This window comes from Misgurnus anguillicaudatus, chromosome 17, assembly GCF_027580225.2.
Source record: "Misgurnus anguillicaudatus chromosome 17, ASM2758022v2, whole genome shotgun sequence".
NCBI lineage: Eukaryota > Metazoa > Chordata > Actinopteri > Cypriniformes > Cobitidae > Misgurnus > Misgurnus anguillicaudatus.
This window is the reverse complement of record NC_073353.2, coordinates 22,185,725-22,200,569: the sequence shown is the minus strand read 5'-3', so window position 1 is coordinate 22,200,569 and position 14,845 is coordinate 22,185,725. Positions and strand designations below refer to the sequence as shown.

The 14,845-nt window shown below is 37.3% G+C and overlaps 1 protein-coding gene and 1 long non-coding RNA gene across 2 annotated transcripts; both read right to left on the bottom strand.

Annotated features, from left to right (window-relative positions):
- Positions 1-1,186: 1,186 nt before the first annotated feature.
- LOC129449081 (uncharacterized) lies at positions 1,187-4,089 on the bottom strand. The gene is made up of 5 exons (XR_012358332.1): positions 3,817-4,089; positions 3,193-3,240; positions 2,464-2,531; positions 1,978-2,094; positions 1,187-1,260 (listed from the first exon to the last, which is right to left on the bottom strand). It is a non-coding gene; the product is annotated as an uncharacterized lncRNA (long non-coding RNA).
- Positions 4,090-6,819: 2,730 nt separating this feature from the next.
- arglu1a (arginine and glutamate rich 1a) lies at positions 6,820-14,840 on the bottom strand. The gene is made up of 4 exons (XM_055214515.2): positions 14,343-14,840; positions 11,672-11,897; positions 9,461-9,544; positions 6,820-7,830 (listed from the first exon to the last, which is right to left on the bottom strand). Exons 1-4 carry the CDS (start codon positions 14,624-14,626, stop codon positions 7,666-7,668), a joined length of 759 nt encoding a protein of 252 aa, XP_055070490.1. The 5' UTR covers positions 14,627-14,840; the 3' UTR covers positions 6,820-7,665.
- Between the last annotated feature and the right edge of the window lie 5 nt (positions 14,841-14,845).

Sequence of the window (14,845 nt, the reverse complement as noted above, 5' to 3'; positions counted from 1 at the left end):
AAAAGCAAACAACCCTTCGCACCTTTTAGATAAACTCTTGAAATCACAGGGTCATGCTCGATGTTTATTCAGTTGCGCACGAATAATCTCACTGTCCGTAGGTCGTTCACAGCCTGCGGGGATCAAACACATCACAGTTAAGAAAAACACACCTGCTGGCATCTTCACACATATAAACAATCAGTCTGTGCATATTTTTTAAACAGATACGCTGTTATTTCTGCTGTTAAAACTTTTCTAGAGCGCTCCACGCTTTTCACTCATGCTACTAAAAGTTTATAGTGCAGCAGGGCTCGCTCGAGTGAGATCATACACGTCCTCACATAAGAGCAGAGTTTCATCAGTCGTTCATCAGCTCGGTATTGTTAAAGCTGACAGTGACTAATACACGCAAGACTGCATCATGCGGGCCTGTCAAAAAGCACACGTCTGTGAATTTGCCAACATTTCCATTAGTGTTACCCAAGAAATGGAGACAGCTGCCAAAAGTAACCTCGGGGTGAATCTGTGATCGGTATGGGCAAATTAATCAGAAATACATTGAAATCCACGGTTAATGTCCGGACAGGCCCTTTAATCCATGGAGACTTTAACAGAGGTGAGAAAGTTTACAGTAAGGAATTCAATCAATCACTAAAATATTTTAAGTCTTAGTTTCTGCATATTTTTGCAATGTCATATTATTATATTTGATTGACTGAATATAAAAAAAACCCTACCATTTATGGATACTGTATACACTGTAAAAAATTTCACCGTAATTTTACGGTAAAGTACTGGCAGCTGGGGTTCCAGCAGTGCACCGTAATTTTACGGTGTCATTGCCGTATTCTAAATTACGGCTGTTCTGTAAATTAATAGTAAAATACCGCAAGCATGTTTTAGCTGTGTACCGTAATTCTACGATTTCATTACCGTATTCTAAATTACGGTTGTTCTTTAAATTTACGGTAAAATACTGGCAGCAGGGTTTCCAGCTGCATACTGTAATCCTACTGTTTAATTACCGTATTCTAAATTGCTGCTTTGTAATTAAATAATAGAATGGCAAAGATAAGATGAGGAACCATAAAATTACCAAATAGTTTGTGTAAAAATAACCCAGTCTATAGACATATTTAAACAAATTCAAGTTTATTATTATTTTTACACATCAATTTTGAGGTCATTGAAAAAAGCTTTTGTAAAAACTTGGACAAAAATGGGCCAGGAACATTCCACAAAGAGTGACTAGCTCTTAACAGGAACAGGTCAGGTAGTCTGAAAGATAAACATAAAAAAAACTTTGTAAGCAGTGTGTTAAAAGTAAATTTAATACTACACGTGGCAGTAATAGTGTGTTGAGGGTTCCCCCAAAAAGGAAAAATCTCTCATCATTTACTCACGCTCATGTTGTTACAAACCTGATTAAATATTTTTGTTGTGAGGAATACAAAGGAAGATATTTTGAGAAATGTTTGTAGACAAACCATTCATGAGCCCCATTCACTTCCATAGTACTTTTGTTTCCAACTGTGGAGGTGAGTGGGGTTCATGAGCGGTTTGTTTGCAGGCATTGCTCAAAATATATTCCTTCGTGAGTACAAAAGTGAGTACACTCTAAGTGATTCTGATAATGACACCATCTTGGACTCAAGAGTAGCTGCACAACATACCCATGTCAATGAGTGCTCACTACGTTAAAACTCGTGTGAATCATGTGTGTCCAAGATTGTGCCGTTACCGGAACCTAGTTATTACAATTTATAAAGTTTGAAATATTTTTCTTACACAATCACAACCATTACCCGCAGAAGACCTTTATTAACCTATTGGAGCCGTATGGATTACCTCTGTGAAGCATGAATGCACTTTTTTGGGGTTAAAAGTCAGAAAATGTTCCCTGATCACTGGACATTTTCTTAAATAACTCTAGCATCGGCTCGAAGTTAAAGCTATAGTTCATCTTAAAATGATTTTTTATGTTTATCAGCTTACCCCCAGGCCATCCAAGATGTAGGTGACTTTGTTTCTCCAGTGGAACACAAATGTAGATTTTTGTGTCCAACCGTTTCAGTCTGTCAGTTGTATAATGCAAGTTGATGGTAACAAAATCTGATAGAAATAAAAAACATGCACAAACAAATCCAAATTAAACCATGTGGCTCATGACAACACTTTAATATACTAAGACATGAAACAATTGGTTTGTGTGAAAAACCGAACAGTATTTATAATTTTTTTTTAACCTTTAATACAACACTATCCCCATAGCAATACGCGCATTCACATTACCTTCTTATTCATCTAATGTTTAATAGCGGGTTGCCACCTACTGTATCGGGTGCACAGCATGAGGGCACATATAGACTATATGGGGCTCCTGATACAGTAGGTGGTGGTATGCACCTATGAAGTTGTTTTGCAACCTGCTATTAAACATTGCAGTGAGCAAACACATTTCTCATGATGATGACCACTCACCTGCAGAGTTTTTTGTGGATCTAGTCTCGAATAAGCCATGTGACATGGAACCGGCATTTGCAGACATACTGTTAGGAAAGGTAAAAACTGAAGTTAATATCAAGTTAAACACCTAGGTCCATATTTATCAAGCTTCTCAAAATGCCATTTTAGTAGAGTACTGAGAATATATGAAATGTACTCCTACTTTCAAACTTAAAGAGATAGTTTACCCAAAAATAAACATTTTGTTATCATTTACACGGCCTCAAAGCCTGTTTGGGTTTCTTCATTTTGTTGAACATAGAAAGGATGTTTTGATGGATGATGGTAGGCGCGCGGTGGACTGTACCTATTGACTTCCGTGGTATTTATTTTTACCGTGGAGGTTAGTGGGTACAGTCTACTGTGCGTTTCATCATTTGTCAAATCATCTTCTTTTGTGTTCAGCACGGTGGGGAGACTCATACAGGTTTTGAACAACATGGGTCTGAGTGAATGATGGCATGATGTTTATTTTTGGGTGAACTATCCCTTTAAGTTTGAAAGTGATTTGATTTGTGTGGATGAGCTGTGTTCTGACTTCACTCAAACTGTACATCAAGTCAAAGTGAGGTCTGACTATTTCATTAGTTATTGCGATTTCATTTATCCATTGCATCATAAAGACCAACATGCTATTTAACTTTTGAGCACTTGACTTGTGTTTGATTCTGGTGGCTGTGCAAATATAAACAAAGTAATACTTACTCTTGTCTTTAGCCAATATAAAACATCAAGACACACCAAGAAAGGGATCTGAAAGAAGTAACCATAAATATACAACAGTTATTAATTCAGAATGGCCTTTAGCTTGTTTAAGTTTACTGTAAAACTTTAACGTTGTTTTTCATAAGAGGGAGCTGTTGAACAAATCCCATATTGCAATACTTGTAGTTAACCTGCGTTTTAATTAACTAAACAATGTCAAATACATTTAACAACAAGCACAACACATTTTTATAAAAGATATAAAGACTAATAAGTTAAAAGATCTCCACTAACGTTAGCTCACGAGCTCAGTCAATCTATGCGGGAGCTGAACCAAGCCCACATTGCAATTCTTGGAGAAAACTTGCGTTATAATTAACTAAACTATGTTAAATACTTTTAAGAACATGCATAACACATTTTTATAAACGATAAAGACAAATAAAAGATCTCCATTAGCTCACAGCTGCGCCGAGCTCAGCTCACCCCACTCAGCGCTCGAGCAAAACGAACCAACGGTCAACGGTTTATCATATATTAGTCATATCGAAATATACAGACAACTGAATAAACATCACTGTGAACTAATTTCAATAAAGTAACCACAAATGTAAAGAAACTTACCTCATAATACCACAGAAACACTCGTCTGAGGAGAATAGCGGTTAATCCAGATCGCGCGTCTCCCGTTTGAATAATCACGTGATCACAAAGCATTCGAGGGACGGACACGCGCCTTACGCGCCTCCGCCAAAAATAACATAATAAAAGTAAATAAAGATATAAAAGATGAAAGTAAAGTGCTTCTTCCAGTGCTGCGTCCGGGACCGAAATTGCCTGTTTAGAGCCCATTTAACATAGAATATTTATTTAATAAAAACAGAAATATTAATCGACTTTAACTAAAGGTTTCATTATCATGCAGTGTCCTCAATATTATTTCTACGTATACGTTCATGCAGATTTTGCCCGGATTATTGAATGAACAGACCCTTTTATGGACATTATATATGGTTATATTAAAATAGTTATGCAGTCCAAAACAGACGTTTACTGTAGTAAAACCATGTTAAGGGTCCTCAGTTAAAGGTGATGTAGGAACACATCTAAGATTTTAACTGTTCTTTGCTAGATGTTAACTTTGAATTTGAACAGTACTTGGCCATCTACTGATGACGTTTCAAAAGTATTCAGTCTTTATAATACAAGTCCAGACAGAAAATGCATATTAATAAGTGGCCAACACATACCACTCAGTAATTTCAGTGCAGTTCCTCCCCCCACGCCCACTGCTCATGGAACCATTTACGGCAAGACACTGTAATTTCATAAAACAGTTCAGTACCGTAAAATTAGGCCGTAAATTTACGGTAATTTTTTACAGTGTACGCATCACTTTGTCATGAGCTACATGCATAAACAGGTCTTAACCACAAAATAAATAAATCAACAAACCCATTGGCTGCTTAGAGGTTCAAGCTGTAACCAGTTTAAGTGTAATTTTATTGGCTGCTTACTTGTATAATGCATATTGCTACTTCTCTTAACCAACTTGTGATACGTTAAAAACTTATATTTAGTACGTTTATCACAAAATTATTACATTTAATAAAAAATTCCTTAGAAATTACAATGTTATTACAGCTGGGTTGCCAGTAACTTACCGTAGATTTAAATATGTTATTTACTGGCAAGAATTTTTTCAAAGTTAAATAAATTTGAAATATTAAATATAATTAAGTCTTAATCTTTACAGAATAAAACTATACAATAACAGCCTCATGCAAAGCATTCTGGGAACCAGAAATTATCAACCTTTTTCTGTTTTTTGTTCAGATTTTATTTCCCAGAATGTTTTGCTTGATGCTGTTTTTTTACTTTTATTCTGTAAAGACAAAGACTTGTAAATATTTTATGTTCATTTAACTTTAAACAAAGTGTTGCCAGTAAATAACATAAATTTAAATCTACGGTAAGTTACCGGCAACCCAGCTGCAATAACAATGTAATTTCTACGGAATTTTTTTACAGTGTTTAGTTTGTATGTTATCACTTTAAAAAATGTACTGTAATTATGCAGGCGGTTGCCAGTAACTTACTGTAGAAGAAAAAGACTGAAAATGTTTCATGTTCATTTAACTTTGAACAAACTGTTGCCAGTAAATAACATAAACGTAAAATCTACAGTAAGTTACTGGCATTTTTTTACAGTGTGTCTATTAAAAAGCAGATGCAATATTAAATGCACTTAAAATACATATCAAGGTCTATTATTTATTTCTAATTCAATAAAAACACAGGACAATAACCACTTGAGCCATGCAAAGGTGGTGTGTTAATGTAAAAAAATCAATAAAACTTTCAACATATAGAAATAATCAAACTAAAAATTAAGCAGCTACAGTAGTACAATTTAGGACCCAGACAGGATTTAGATTAAGCCAGGACTAGGACTATATTAAGATATTTAGGTCGGTTTTTTTTACCAACATACTAAAAAAAATTTTACAAAACATTACTGGTGTGCATCTTGAAATATACACTGTAAAAAAATTCCGTAGAAATTACAATGGAATTGCAGCTGGGTTCCCGGTAATTTACCGTAGATTCAAACTGATGTTATCCACTGGCCAGAGTTTGTTCAAAGTTGAATAAATATTAAACATCAACAAGTCTTTATCTTTACAGAATAAAACTATACAATAACAGCCTCATGCAAAGCATTCTGGGAACCAGAAATCATCCTCAACCTTTTTCTGTTTTTTGCTTCAGATTTTGTTTCGCAGAACGTTTTGCTTGATGCTTTTTTTAGTTTTACTCTGTAAAGACAAAGACCTGCAAATGCTAAACGTTCATTCAACCTTGAACAAAATGTCGCCAGCAAATAACATACATCCAAATCCACGGTAAATTACCGGCAACCCATCCGCAATATATACCGATTTTTTTACAGTGTAACTATGGCACTGATATATTTTAACATACATCAAAGCAAGCTGTCAGTTAAGATATAGATACTAGTCTGGGACTAGGCTTAAACATTGGATACCACCCGTATATGGCTTAAAACATAAAGGGGCGGTTTCCCAGACAGGATTTAGGTTAAGCCTACACTAGGCCTTAGTTATATTAGGACATTTAAATCGTTTTTACAAACGTACCTTACAAAAAACATTACTGGTGTGCATCTTGAGACTACCGAGCCCCTAAGGTGACATTGAAGTAAAACAAATCTAAAGTTCAGTTTCATGTGCTCACGTGAAACCCCCATGTGCTTAACAAAACTTAAAAAAAAAGATTCTGCACATGAAGGTTTCGCGTGATGAAAGTTTCACGTGAGCACATGAAACTAAACTTTATTTAATTTTTGCTCCATGTCCCCTTAGGGCTCAGTTTTATCCAGAACAATGCCACTGATATATTATAAGATATATGTATGTGCTTTCAGTTAAGACAGCTTAAACAAGCATTTTAGTCTTGGAATTTTGCACTGTCCGGGAAACTGCCCAAAAATGTCTATAAATATAGTATGCAGAAAATAGTCAGTGGTTAAATTAAGCAAGTGCTCACTTCAATAATTAAAATCTTCAGGAGTATACAGAAAAAGCACAGGAACTCAGGCAATGATGCATTCATGGCATTTATTGATGAACATATCAATGTCCTACTTCACAAGCAGAGGGGTAATTAACCACAAGACCTAGCATACTCTCATACAACCACACAAGCTCACTTGCACACACACCCTAAACTAGTCTTACCTGTGATTCCCGATTTCCTTAAGGTACCAACAGAGCACTAGACATTACAAGACTTGCACGCTGTTTTTACCTAAATGTTTATATGCTAAGGAAGTGCTGTCCACACATACTACTTTCTTATGAGCACTGAGTGAGGTGTATCAAAAACAATGAATGTGATCCAGGCTACAGTGCTAAAAACACAGCTCATATCATGTGAGAATGGAAACAATGTGTTAGTTAAGCAGCAGTTTAGGAGCTCTTCAAGGACTTGGTTTGTTAAATCTGTAATCTAAAAAATGGAATTGACAAAAAATCATGTATAAGCACAAAAATTGATGCTAACAAAAAACCTCCTAAACAGCTCCCAAGCCACTGCCATACAATGACCAACCACACACACTCATATATTTACACTTAATCATTCTTATTTGCTACTCATTAAAATGAAAAATAAAGCCTTGTTTCTAAAGAAGATGCAACCAGTGCCAAATATCAATATATCACATTGATAAAAAGCAAAATGTGGCAGCTGATCTTGCTGCAAAGTCTGTGTTGGTGCCAGCAAGTCCGGATTTGAAGCGTGAGGACTTAAGTAGTTTCTCTTCCTCAGGTTTACGAGAGAGCAGTTTGTGTGGACAAAGCAGACCTCTCCAACCGATTCACTTCAACATGAAGCACACATCCAACAAGGAGAGGAGGGAAGTGAGGGCAGGACAAAACAGAAGAGAGATCATTCTGCAGCTTTGAGAGTGAAGGAGAGGCGAGGTCGGGACTTGCCCTTCCCCAATATTATTTTCTGCTCCTCTTTCTGCTGCCTCTGCCTATCCTGCTCAAGCTTCATTCGTTCCTCGTGGATCTTTCTTTGTTCTTCTACTATACGTAGCTGATCCTCAGCCTGAAACAAACACACACATGTTTACTCAAAATTGACTCTGCCCATCGCTTGAGGCATGACCGGGTTTACATTATGTCATATGACTGTCTGACACATTTTAATAACAATGACGTGTATGAATACTTTTTTTGTATTTCATTCAAGCATGTATAGATAAAGGTCACATGAGGACAAAGTTGGCAAAGCTAAGCATATATGGGTATTTCCCAGAATTCGTGCCTATTTATGTCCCCAGGATGTAAGTCTATTAAAAACAAATTAAATCTAATAAATTTGAGTACCATTAATTAGTATAAACAAAAACAAGCCTAGACTTTTTATGGCTGCTCTTACTAACAAATTTATCACATTTTATTGGTGTTTTGTGGTACAATATCGGTGTTTTGGTGTTGTCCTTCACTAGAGTTTTCACATGTCGTGCCATATTTCAAACATTATTTATCACAAATTAATAAAAAAATATGTATACGAATAAAAATTTTACTTGAACTAATAAACTACATGCACAGATTAAGCATATATATGCATTTTGTACTTTATTTTGCGTAATTTCTACCTGTCCCATGGTTTAGCTGTCATTACCAACACGCTCTGCATAAAAGGACTTTCCTACTGTTTTTTCATCAAAAGTTAATTTGGTAGCCATGCCATGGTAAACAAATGACATAGTGGAGCACATGGATTTCAAGCTGCAAGACTGATGCCTTGAAGTCCAGAAAAGTAAGTAAATCTACTCTTTATTCTTTGTGTTGGGCATGTACACTTATTATGCGTCATTACCATATGTGTTGTATTTCTGTATTTTTAAACATTTTTGAAATATTTCTATCACTTTAATAGTTAAAATGGTGTACATTGCATGTAGAAAGCTAGCTACACTTGCTTACTCATCATCTTAGCTAGTAGGGCTAGTTTTTTGACAAAAATGTCATTACCAGCACAGTCATTACCGGCACAATACATAATTTTGCCAATAAATTATGTATAAATAACAAGAGCATCCTACAATTATACATTTCTGACAATGTATTAAAAAGTTTTGATAAATGGCATTCACTTAAACAAAGCTTAGATTCCAAGCCAGGGTAGATTGATGAATCAGAAATTTTGATACGTAAATGACTATAATTCATCTTGCAAGTAAAAATCTCATTAAGTTCAAGATAAATTCGATTACATGTTAAACCACAAAATGTTTTAAAAGCACTGATTTATCATTTAAGTTTTATTTTTTTTTTACATATATTCGATGATGTGATGGTAAAGACACATTTAATTGACATAGTTAAGAAAATGGCAAAAAAATCATAAATTCCCTTATCTTATGGTCTCAACCAAGCTAATAACGTCGCTCTTGACTTAAGGACTGATAATTTGATGTATACAAATTTGGAATTTTAATTTTCAAAATTGCAGCACCCCAATTTGGCCCTTAATCTGAGAAATATCCATATATTAAAAATGAATTTACACTCCCCCTGTATATAATGACTGTGGGAGCCTTGCCAACTATAATCAAAAGCCAGATAAAACTGAAACACAACTGAATTTCACTTTGTTGTCATGTAAATACACATTTGGCTTGATACATGTCGCACTATTTATTAAACAACTAAGATAAAACGCATACCAGCTTAGCCTGTGCTTCAGCAATCTTTCTGTTGTTTTCCTCCAAAATTCTTTCCAGTTCCTCTCGTTTGGATTTTTCTTCCTCCTAAAGGGGTGACACGGTGACATGTTAGGACGGGCAAACAAATTCTCAGAAACAAGTCCCCCCCATACATCCAGTTTCACACTCAAACACGTCTACACTTGAACAAAAAGCTACCAGCCTGCAACATTCACACAATCTGTCACTTGGCCTCACACAAATTCTCCAAATTTCACATATTCGGTCTGTAGCATCAAATCCTGAAGCTAACCTGTACATATGCTACAATGACCAAAAACCCACCCAAAGATGTATTCAGTCACACCTATAATCCCCGCCACGTTTTATCCAGGCATTCATTAACATACATACAGATAAAGACAACACATCGACAACTAACGCTTCATTCGCTTGCAGATGAATAAGGAAAATCAATCATCTCGTTCTCTCTTTTCTTAAATTGAGTTTTTTTTTTTACATCTACAGCATCCATAAGCAAGAACTTTCAAAAGAAAACGAGAGAGAGACAATTCAAACAGATTAAACGTTAAAGGAGAGAGTGAATAGTAGTGGCTCACCAATGCTTGTATACCTACGCATTTCTCCTTTGACTGTGTACTGTACCTACACAACTGATGATTAAAGGAGTGAGTATTTACTGCCTGGTCCCGTGTGTCCCGTCCTGGACAGCGCAGCACATCCCCTTTAAAATCTGAGCTTCTAGCATGAGCTAGCGCTCTTAAACAGCAACACCACATGCAGTATAGCACAGTCCAGGAAAATGAATTATGTTAATGATACAAACATTACCATGTGGGGACGTCAGGCTATTAAAGTTAAACGATGTTAAAGACTGCAAAAACACAAAGGTTGGATCAGACGTTAGATGATTGTGCTTGAATGCAAAAACAGTGATGTGTTGAGGTCTAAGCTCAATGGCAGTACCGGTAAGTGTGGATGTAGGTGTGTGTGTGTGTGTGTGTTTGTGCGTGTACCCGTACGGCAGCACTCCTGAGGAAAAGCAAATTGTGAGCACACAGATGTACATTTAAAACAGTGCACTTTTAATGACTCCACAACGTAAGGGTCAAAGAAGAAAAATGGTGTTATCAGGATCTGTATTAAAATCAGCAATTAATAAATAGAAAACACAGTTGACAGAAATGGATGATAAAGATGCGGGGGAAGTGTTTTCATGTTTTATTATGCAAATAAAGACTGAATGTACAGACAGAGTACATAACCGAGGCATATAAGAGGGTCGAACTATATTGACGATGTCTATATGTACAGATGGAGGGCGCATATTCATCCCTACTACTGCTGACTGGATTTTGTGTGTGCCTGTGGAAAGGAATTAGTTTGTCATGGAGTCTGTAAAATTTGTATATGATAACCCTTCTTTAAAATGGTGATGGCTATATGTGAATTGAGGTTTGGCAAATTAAGTTAACTAGTTTAGTGCTTTCTGAAAGGTGTAATGTACTTGTGAAATCCAATACAGCATTGTGTTTTCACCCATTAAAGCGTGTCAGACAATTACAGTGGACGTTCACCTTGAAAGCTTTTCAACAAAAACAGGGCTAGTCTGAACACCGAGGGACCTTTTGAAAGAAGCTTTTTTATTTAAGATAAACAGTTTCATACACAGATGAAAGTAAAATGACATGGATCAAAGAATGAAAAGGCATGAGAATGGAAAGTAAACAAGGTAGGGGTGAAAAAACAAAGCCAGAAAGAGGATGGGGAAACAAAATACTGGTCCCTTGCAGCCATGGCAAAACGTTCACTTGAAACCCAAGAGAGCATTAGAGGTGTATTTGCTGGGAAATGTCCTATTGACCCTGATGTAATGAATCACATGAAACTTGTATCGTCTGAAGCAATGTTTTTTAAAACTTCACTAGCCTTAAAAAAAAACAAAGAAGGACCCACTTGCATATCTTTCTGAGATATTCCCATCAGCATTCCCCAGATAACAGGTCAACTGCACAGCTTCAAACTTCATGTCATTAAAGATCAAAATCTCAGTTTGACTAATTGCATTACTCTGCCAATTAATCAAGCAAGTTTACTTTATCCTGCATCTCCAGCTCTCTCTCGAGGGGTTACCAGTGTCAGGTTGTGCCATGGCCGCCAGCGTGTGGTTTGCGGCTGATCCCCGCTGGATTCCGAACGACCGAGCGTTACCTCTCTAGCTTTTTGGGCGTTCAGCTCGGCATGCCTCTGTCTCTCTAGTTCCTGTAAAAGCTGCGCCTCCATGATGCGTTTGGCCTCCTCTACTCGCCGGAGGACCTCTCGCTCAATCTCATCGCGCCGTTTCTCAAGCTCCTCCTCTACGCGTCGCGCCACCAGCTCCTCCACACGTCGCGCCGTCTCCTCCTCAATCAGACGCTCCTCAATCTCCTGCTGGCGGCTGTGGTAGACAAGGAACATGCCACAAATATGCATCAAACATTGCCTTTTCTTAATTTCATACACAGGGATAAAGCAGGTTCGTGATGCGAGTAATCTTTTTTCTGTATTATTAACGTGTAAAATACTTTTTCTGTGTCCCCATGGTGCGTGTGCAAAGTTCTAGCTCTGAATACCCCATAGATAATTTATTAAAGCATGTTAAAATTGCCACCTTATACGGGTTTCCCACACCATGGTCAAAGGGACATTCCACTTTTTTCGAAAATATGCTCATTTTCCAGCTCCCCTAGAGTTAAACATTTGATTCTTACCGTTTTGGAATCCATTCAGTTGATCTCAGGGTCTGGCAATAGCACCTTTAGCATAGCTTAGCACAATCCATTAAATCTGCTTAGACCATTAGCGCTAAAAATATAACCAAAAAGTTTCAATATTTTTCCTATTTAAACTTGACTCTTCTGTAGTTACATCGTGTACTAAGACCGACGGAAAATTAAAAGTTGCGATTTTCTAGGCAGATATGGCTAGAAACTATACTCTCAAACTGCCGTAATAATCAATTACTTTGCTGCTGTAACAGGTTGCTTTCAATAGCAGGGGACTATTTTCGGGCAGTGCGTAATATCACTACGCCTGCTGCAGCCATGTTACAGCCACAATGTAACTACAAAAGAGTCAAGTTTTAAATTGGAAAAATATCAAGACTCTTTGGTTATTTTTTAGTGCAATGCTAATGGTCTAATCAGATTCAACGGATTGTGCTAAGCTATGCTAAAAGTGCTAGCGCCAGACCCGGAAATCAGCTGAATGGATTCCAAAACAGTAAGAAAAAAATGTTTAACTCTAGGGGGGCTGGAAAATGATCATATTTTCAAAAAAGTGGAATGTCCCTTTAACAAATTAAAGGACGTTTCAAGAACTTTCCAGGTCCAATACCTTCAGATTCAAGGACTTAATGTGGGGACACCTCATAAGATACATTGTTAAAGTTTTTATGTGTCAAACACTGCAAAAAAGCATTTTGGTATGGAAATTCCCATACAGAAGATATAAGCATTTAGCATGTATGCTAAATAAGTCTAGAATTCGTTCTACATTACACAGGGAATAATATGGATTTTTTTTTCCACTTTCCCTTGCAGTCCTTTCAATTGCCTGTATCTATTTATGTTTATTTTTAAAAGCTTTTCAGGGCCTTGATTCCCCCCTCAGATTAACAGTTTTGAAGGATTTCAAGGACCCGTGGGAACCCTGCTTATGGTGTGAGCAAAAATGTGTCATTTTTAGGTGTGTACCTGTAAATGCAAATTAGCTGATGAAATGCAAACACTCATGGCCATAATGGGGGTTGGTTGAAATGAAACTCAACTGTGTTGTCAATTATTTTCTCTTTCTTTCTCTCTCTCTCTCTGCACTAAATTACACTGCCGTGGCTGGATAGTGCAGATTAAGGGGCGGTATTGTTATAAGATCGCCTTTATACGTCACATAGGGACAGAAATCTGAAATACATATTTTTTCACATGCTTGCAAAGAATAGTTAACAAAAACAAAGTTATTGGGTTGTTCTTTTTCATATTTTCTAGATTGATAGAAGCACTGGGGACCCAATTATAGTACTTAAACATGAACAAAGTTAGATTTTCATGATATGTCCCCTTTAAGAAATAGATTATTGCAATGTCCTGTTATCTATCTGGCCTGACTTAAAGTAAAGTGTGCCAGCCTGAGGGAGACCATGATTTCAAAAGCATGTTTCAGCTTTATTTACACTTTAAGCATGACTAAACCATTAGAGCGGAGCAACCAAACACACCTGTGTATAGGAAGGAACACAAACACAGACACAAAGCCAAATCAAGTGACCATAACACTGCCCTGAGCCTAAACAAAAATCAAGGGACGGCACATCTCTTCATTTGATTTCAGTGCCATGAAACTCAATCCTGTCTGTCTTGTCCAGAGTCCCCCTTGGGTTAAAAACCACCCTGAATGCATTCACAATGTATTTATGGTGAAAACAACAATCCAGTCAGGCCTGAGGCTGCATTACATCTCTTCCTGTGCTTTCACTGGGTCCCCCTTCATTTTCTTCCACAAACCTCTTCATTATATCAATGATCTCCAATCACAAAAGAGAGATGACAACAATCTGTGACAGTTACAAAGACATATCAGTTAACATGGGCAGCAGATCTGCAGTCATGAGACGACCTGATCTGTGACATCTGTCTATGAGACTTTACAAGACTTCATGGAGTGATGAAAGGTTATAGAATACATGCATGTAATGCAAAACCTGACACTTTTGGGCAGCATTTCACCCCCCCCCCCCCCCTCTCCTTATACTCTTATCAATATTAAGGACTATAGAGTTGCAACCTGTAACGAAAATGAGAGCAATGCATTAAAACTTCTGACACAGACATATTTACAAACTCACATCTTCCTCTGTCTTTCCATCTCTGCTTTCCTCTCCTCGTCTTCTCTTTTCTGTTTTTCATCGTTGCTTCTCTTGCTTAATGTCCGGCCGAAGATGTCGGTCCGGTCGGGTGGTGAAGAGGCTCTGTCCCTCCTGCTGCTAGATCTGGACCGGGACCGTTTGCTCCTCTTCGGCTCTTTCGATCGGCTCCTTTTCTTGCTGGATTTGGATCTAGATCGGCTCCTCTTGCGGCTGTGTTTCGAGTGTTTGGTCCGAGACGAGCTGCGGCTCCGAGAGCGACCCATATTCTGCACGTTGATTTAAACGGACCGAAAGTACTGGGTGTATTTAACGATACAGTGCTCTAGGAAACGAGTTTATGCAGTTTTGTTTGAGCGTTAGTCGTGTTATTCCTGTGACAAAAGCTCATGTAATCAGAGTACGTAGTTTTGGTTGCAGAACTAAACAATATGGCGACCGTCCCGAGTCTTCCTTTTTCCCATAACGCAACGCGCTCGGGTGTT

Excerpts from the sequence above, each read along its gene's own strand:
- arglu1a (XM_055214515.2), bottom strand. The coding sequence starts at position 14,626 with ATGGGTCGCTCTCGGAGCCGCAGCTCGTCTCGGACCAAACACTCGAAA. Across the intron at positions 9,545-11,671 it reads ACGCCCAAAAAGCTAGAGAG|GAGGAAGAAAAATCCAAACG; the intron begins GTAACGCTCGGT and ends TCACCCCTTTAG. Across the intron at positions 7,831-9,460 it reads CTGAAGCACAGGCTAAGCTG|GCTGAGGATCAGCTACGTAT; the intron begins GTATGCGTTTTA and ends TGTTTGTTTCAG.